The following is a 6,136-nucleotide window of genomic DNA, read 5'->3' as shown; positions in this document are numbered from 1 at the left end:
TCAATCTAGGTGTTTGAGAATAATTTGACTGCATTTCTAGTAAGCATAGTTTAAAAGCTGTGCTCCAAAACAAGGAGAAATTTAATAGCAGATACTGTCATTTAGTGTGAAAAGGCTTATTCAGACTATTCAATGGGGGAAAAGTATACTGATGTCAAACTCATTGCCATTGTTAACCTCTTTTACCATGTCTCAGGATCAAGGCCAGACTACCTGCCCCAATGCAGATAGTAGTTAACCCCTACAGCTGCAGAAGATCAGGGACAATTCTTTTCATTCTCCGCTGTCTGTTGATACAGTGCAGACCCTGCACCTTCCTTATTCTTCTATCCTTCGCTGCATATTCTATATGCTTGTGGGACAGTAGGGAAGGCAAAGTATATCCATTCGGCTGGACAGGACAACAGGCCTCTTCTTCCCTCCTTCTTGCATTCTCTACGTAGAAGTATTTCCATTGACTTGTGAATATTTGTGGCAGAGGGAAGACTTGTCACCTTGAGACAGGAATTGGCCTACTGTTGCCCATCCACATCCATGATCATCTTTTGGCCTCTTTTACTTTGAGTCATCACTGGTCAGCCAGCAAAGATGCAGCTTAGGTGAGGTGGCTAGTTTTGTTGGGAATGAGGAAGCAGAAGTTAGACCCATGCAGCCCAAAGTCTTTGCATATTAGAAATCAGAATTCTGCAAATTCTTGGGTAAATGGGTGTTTCTAGCTTTGAGTACGGGCTTGAATCTCCTATCTTTGTGCTCTAAACTAGGCAGTTTCAAGGAAGAAAATTGAATTAAATTCAGGACAATTAAAGGGGGGAAAGAGCCAGAATAGAATTTGGAGTATTGCAGGCCTTCCATGAGATCATTATTTCTAAGACCTTGGGTTTCTAACAGTATTTTCAATGAGAGCATAAAAAGCTAGAGAGACCTGTGGCCGGATGGGGTGTACAATCCTGCAGCAATCCAATTGGAGCCCTGCAGGTTGTTGTCTCAAGTGGCTCTACAGGACAGAATGATAGGCCTTCAGCTTGCCTCAGCAGCAGGAGGCAATGAGTTGGAGACTCTATTGAGAGAATATGTCCTCTGTAAAGTGTGAAGTCTTTCTTGGAGCCAGAAGATGATGATTTGGGGATAAACCAATGGAGAATTATTAATCTTTGGCTCTGCTTTATAAGAAGTCTTTCTTGGAGCCAGAAGATGATTTGGGGATAAACCAATGGAGAATTATTAATCTTTGGCTCTGCTTTATAAGAAACTCCCAACAGGACCAAGTTTAGTTCTACAAAGGAAAACAAGTATCTTACAAAATGCCCAGTTAGTTCTGTATAACAGTGGCTCTCAAACTTTCAAAACTCTCAAAAACTTCCTAACCCATAACCCACTAAAATGATAAACGAACAAATGTGATCGCCCATGAATAAAATAGATTATTTCACTGTGATTACAGTTGGGCAGAAAAACTTCATTTCTTGCTTTCAATTATATTTTATTCTATATATATCTCTCAAGGAGTTCTCCAACTTTGTGGTACTGCAGTTGCCTGCTTGTGGCTTCACAAAGACCGAGGCAATTTTTGACAATGCTGACTTTGTTTTCACAAACCTGATCAGATTTTAAAAGCAACTATGACCTAAATTGTCTATGATCTCCAAGTGTCCTGACCAACTGTTGAAAACTTCTGCTGTAAGATATTAGCTCTCTGTAAACTTTATCTTAGAAAATATTTTTTTCCTGTCACAATAAATAGCCAGATACCCAAAATATTTTAAGTTATCAGATCATCTTGGTTTAATTCTATGTCTTTCATTTTATTTGTAAAAGGCTTTGTTAAAATGTCCCCTGAAAATTCAGATGAAAAATGTGTTTTTGGAGTGGCATCGTAGTTAAAAAGATCCTCCCTTCAATGTACGCCTTCAAACAATGGCTGGACATAATCTGGGAAGGATGCTTTAAACTGGATTGTTGCACTGAGTATGCTGGCTCTATGGCTGAAACAGCATTTCTATCTGATTTGATGTTTCCACTGTAATTTAAATGAATGTGAACCAGGTACTTGTACAAAACACATCTTTGTTTCTGTTCCACCCACTGACCTCACAAGACCGCAAAAGATCCTCTGATTAAAAGCAAGGGAAAACATAGATTAGAGAGAGGAAGGCTTGCACCCCATGCATTTTCCAACTTTATAGTTAAATAAAACTACAGAGGTCAGGTCTTGTTAGCTGGATGTATTTTGGTTTTTTTGTTTGCTTTTCCACAGAACACTGTTTGAAGTAGAGAAAACTGGTGTTTCAGTCTGATGGTACAATGATATGTTCACAGAACCAGTATAACATCCATCCGTTAGCACAAACAAACTCTCTAATAGTGTGTTTAACCTGTCAAACTCAGGAGTTCTGCTCCAGTGTCTCTTGCACTTCTATTTTTATTATTACTATGTTTGAAGGTTATTGACTCACATCTAGCAGAAGAATAATACAGAATAATCATCATACAGAATGATGTTTTCTTCCACCTGGCAGCTGTCTTTTGTCTAAATTTATTTCCAACTCAGTTTTATTAAAAAAATAAAAAAATGCTCCAACTCTCAGTTTTACAAGGCATACAAAATCTCAAAAAGGGACACACAAGAGCAAGGTGCTGAGGTATGAAAACACCTGAGGTAGTTTGTTTCTTTTTTTTTTTTTTTTTTTTGAAAAAAGTTACAATTTTCATGCCCTGAACCAACACCCTCTTGTTAATCCCATTTTAAAAATCCATTTCCCAAAGTATTGGTGGCAGCATTCTGCATGCAAAAGTACCAAGTGTGCTCTTTTCCTGTAAGCAGGGGGGAAAAAATTTCCCCTCCCCCACCCTTTCAGGAAACTGATATAAAGCTTGGCATTTTGTGTCTGTGTATATATATATATATATAAAACACATACACACATTCGGTGTGTGTGTGTGTATATACACACACACATACACACATGTGCGCATGTATTTGGAGGATTGCACCCTGGTACAAAATGAGAGACTGTATGCAAAAACCAGTTTGAGATCTGTGAAGCAAAAGAGAAGGTCACACGAGCTGGAGAAAGAAATGCATAGAGATTCCTCTGCTAACAAGACGGTATCCCTTCCGTTGGCACTTACAGGCAATCTATGATGATGTGCTGCTACCATTAATCATCCTGAAGTCCTTCAAAGTATTGTTCACTTTTCAGTCTCATTTCAATTTTGTTCTGGCTATCCTACGTCCCCATCCTACTTTCTGTTAGAAACCCATAATGGACTAGCCTTTTAATTTTAGTCTAGAAAAGCTGGCTTTTTCTAAAAAAAAAAAAAAAGAAAAAGAAAAAAAAGAAATGTAATTGTTAAAAAATTAAAGACTGGAGTTAGTTTAGTTAGCTAGATTAATTCTAAAATATATTAATGCTATCTGGTGCAGCAGCTCATGCACTGTGTAAAAAAAAAAATGCTTTCCTAGTATGTACATACATGTACAGAAAAAGTTTGCAAAATTTCTGCCTATGTTAGTCCAACTAAAGGGATAGCGTTGTACTGTTAGAGAGACTCCATGGAGACTATGGGGTGAGAGAGGCAGTTCCTGCTGGCTGAAGCCCATCCCTTCCCACTCCCTGGGTACTGGATGTCCTCTGTAGAGCCCCAGCCTCTCGGGCAGACATGGATGCCGTCAGATAGTCTTTGGTTTGCTCCCTGGTCCGGTTATTCTGTCAGGTGTTGGAAGGGCTACATTCATCAGTTGTTGCTGGCCAGCATCCTGCAGCCTCATTTGCTGCGCTGTGAGGCCGGGGTGCCTTGTGGATGTTTCTGTTCCTGCTGTTTCACTTGCTGGACAATTTCCCTGATCTTGCGCTGAGCAGTCTATAATAGGGAGAAAGACAGAGTACTTGTTGGGTTTCAAAAAGGAGAAAATAGGAAAGCTGTCTCTATCTAATTGATTAGGATGTGTATATTAATCCTCCTCTTCAGTATGGAGAAAGCCATAAACAATGAATGGACTATGCATTGTGTTAGGAAAACATTGATACTGTGACATTTTTAGTGTAGAATTTAAACATCAGTTTAGCAGAAAATCACAGATACTTACTGAAGAGTTTATTTTCAAGCTATTTCCCTAAACACCAACCTAAACCACCCATAAGTATTTGCAAAGTATTTTGGGATTTCTTTTAAAAAAGGAGAAAATATGTATGTATATGCTTTGGGGGGACAAATATAGAACGAAAAGCAATGTAAGAAGAATTGTGTGACTATGCTGTAAGCAAAGTTGGTTTGCAATAATAGGAATGGATGGAGAGGTATAGCGAATGGTGTTGCTGCAAATGAGATTTAGGGGTTTTTTTGAGGGGGCTCTTTGCTCCCAAAGGAAATAGCCAATTGCAGTTAGCAGAAGTCTCTGTGTGTGGCATTTTCAGGAGTGGGGTAGAGGATACTGATGAAGATGGGCACGACTGTTTCCACCATTCTGACGGCATACACCTAAACCTGGGAGCATGCATTCCCATATCATCCAAATAGCAGTTTGAAGGTTGATTAGCTACTTACTAAACAAATAATGTTATAGTACTACTGTACCTGACTGGCAAAGAAGTGACCAATTATTTTGACAACAACTTCCTCGTTTTCATCAGGAGTTTGGTCACGTGGTACAATTACTTCTGCACTAGTTAAATTCTGTAGTTCATTCACCTATAACAGCAAATATACAGAAGAAGTTCTAAGGTGGTTTATTGTCAAACTAACATAAAGTGAAGATGCTCCCATTTGCTTCTGATGACAAAGAACAATTTTTTGCTTAAAACCACTTTCCTTATTTCACAATTAGACCATGTATTGTATTTTATTTCACTAATCATTCTGTAAATTATGACGAATACTTCCCTTTAGCGTAAGGTGTTGTCCCACTTACCGTTTTGCCACCTTTTCCTATCACCCGACCTGCTGCAGAAGAAGGCACCTTGATGTGAGCTTCAAGCTTCACTTCTTCTTTTGGATTGAAAAAGTTTTCTTCTTTCAGTTTTCCAAATATCCGTCCTTGGGCCTAAGGTAGAAATTAGGTCAATGGAGTCTCTCTATTATTCATCAACCAGCGAAAGAAAGCGTTGAGAAAAAAGATGTAATTTAATTTATAATATATATTCATGATACAAAGAATCCATTTTGGTGTTTCATGGGAAAAGAATTGAGTTTTTGAATGGTGGTTGATAAAGAGTTTGAAATTACTTAACATATCCAGTATGACATCAGTATGGGGTGCTGTGTTGAGGATTCGTTCAGCCTATGTGCAATACCAAATTCAGCTACAGTGACAAAGGAAAACTCACTTAACAACCGTCTCGCTTGGCAACAGAAATTGGGGACTCAATTGAGGACTACCTGTGTAAGCATTCTCTGAAAATGAAGAAACCATATGAACAAGAATAAAGAAAGCGTGGAGGCATTAATTCGATACTCTGCAAGCTTGTGAGTATGCTCTGGATACTATTTTTATGGTGAGCTATGGCTGTGAGGATTGCCTGCATTCATATCCCTGAAACATTGGGGTAAGCAGCAGTAAAAATGGTAGGTTGCTTGGTCTGTCAGTGTGTATCAGTCCTCTTGAACAACTGCTGCCCCCCATCATTTGCAGGCAACTGTCTTGCTTTTCATGATATAGGCTTATTAATACTGACCTTGAATTGTGCTTCTGGGGCCCCTGTAATGATAACCATCCTCTCAGTGGCATCTGGACTCTCAGCTGGTGCAATCTGCAAGTTACAGAGAACACAACAGTGTATAATAAATTTATTTTTCCCTCAGCTTTCAATCAATGCTTATAAATGTAATACAAAACCTAATGAAGCAACTCTGAAGTTCAAAGGACACTGCTGTGGATTCCATTACACTGAATACATACAACAGACTATTACTGAAAATCTAGATTGGTTCTTGCATTCATCTCTGAATTCTTTATTGCATCTAGGTTTTTTTTTAATGCAATTTTTGCTGTGTTTTGATTTTGAATAGCAATTTCAACTATAAATGGGAGCAACTGAAAAACTGTTCTTTTTTAAAAATACGGATTCTATTCTGTTTCTTAGAGTGACCAACAACAATTTCTGGAATCCTTCTTTCAAAGATAGAACCTCTTGCTCAA

At 38.5% G+C, this 6,136-nt stretch overlaps 1 protein-coding gene across 2 annotated transcripts in view; it reads right to left on the bottom strand.

Annotated features, from left to right (window-relative positions):
* Positions 1 to 2,695: 2,695 nt before the first annotated feature.
* The window catches only part of IGF2BP2 (insulin like growth factor 2 mRNA binding protein 2), a 74,890-nt gene continuing 71,449 nt past the window's right edge, over positions 2,696 to 6,136 (bottom strand). For both annotated transcript variants that reach the window (XM_015814147.1, XM_015814148.1), the window contains 4 exons: positions 5,673 to 5,747; positions 4,910 to 5,041; positions 4,576 to 4,689; positions 2,696 to 3,861 (listed from right to left, as the gene is read on the bottom strand). In XM_015814147.1, coding sequence (XP_015669633.1) covers positions 3,766 to 3,861; positions 4,576 to 4,689; positions 4,910 to 5,041; positions 5,673 to 5,747 — 417 coding nt within the window. In that variant the 3' untranslated portion in view covers positions 2,696 to 3,765. The remainder of the gene's footprint in view (positions 3,862 to 4,575; positions 4,690 to 4,909; positions 5,042 to 5,672; positions 5,748 to 6,136) is intronic.

The sequence above is a fragment of the Protobothrops mucrosquamatus genome, unplaced genomic scaffold (assembly GCF_001527695.2).
Source record: "Protobothrops mucrosquamatus isolate PMUCROS unplaced genomic scaffold, P.Mucros_1.0 scaffold225, whole genome shotgun sequence".
In the NCBI taxonomy this organism is placed as follows: Eukaryota; Metazoa; Chordata; class Lepidosauria; order Squamata; family Viperidae; genus Protobothrops; species Protobothrops mucrosquamatus.
The sequence above is the reverse complement of the archived record's forward strand: the minus strand, read 5'-3'. Positions and strand labels throughout refer to the sequence as shown.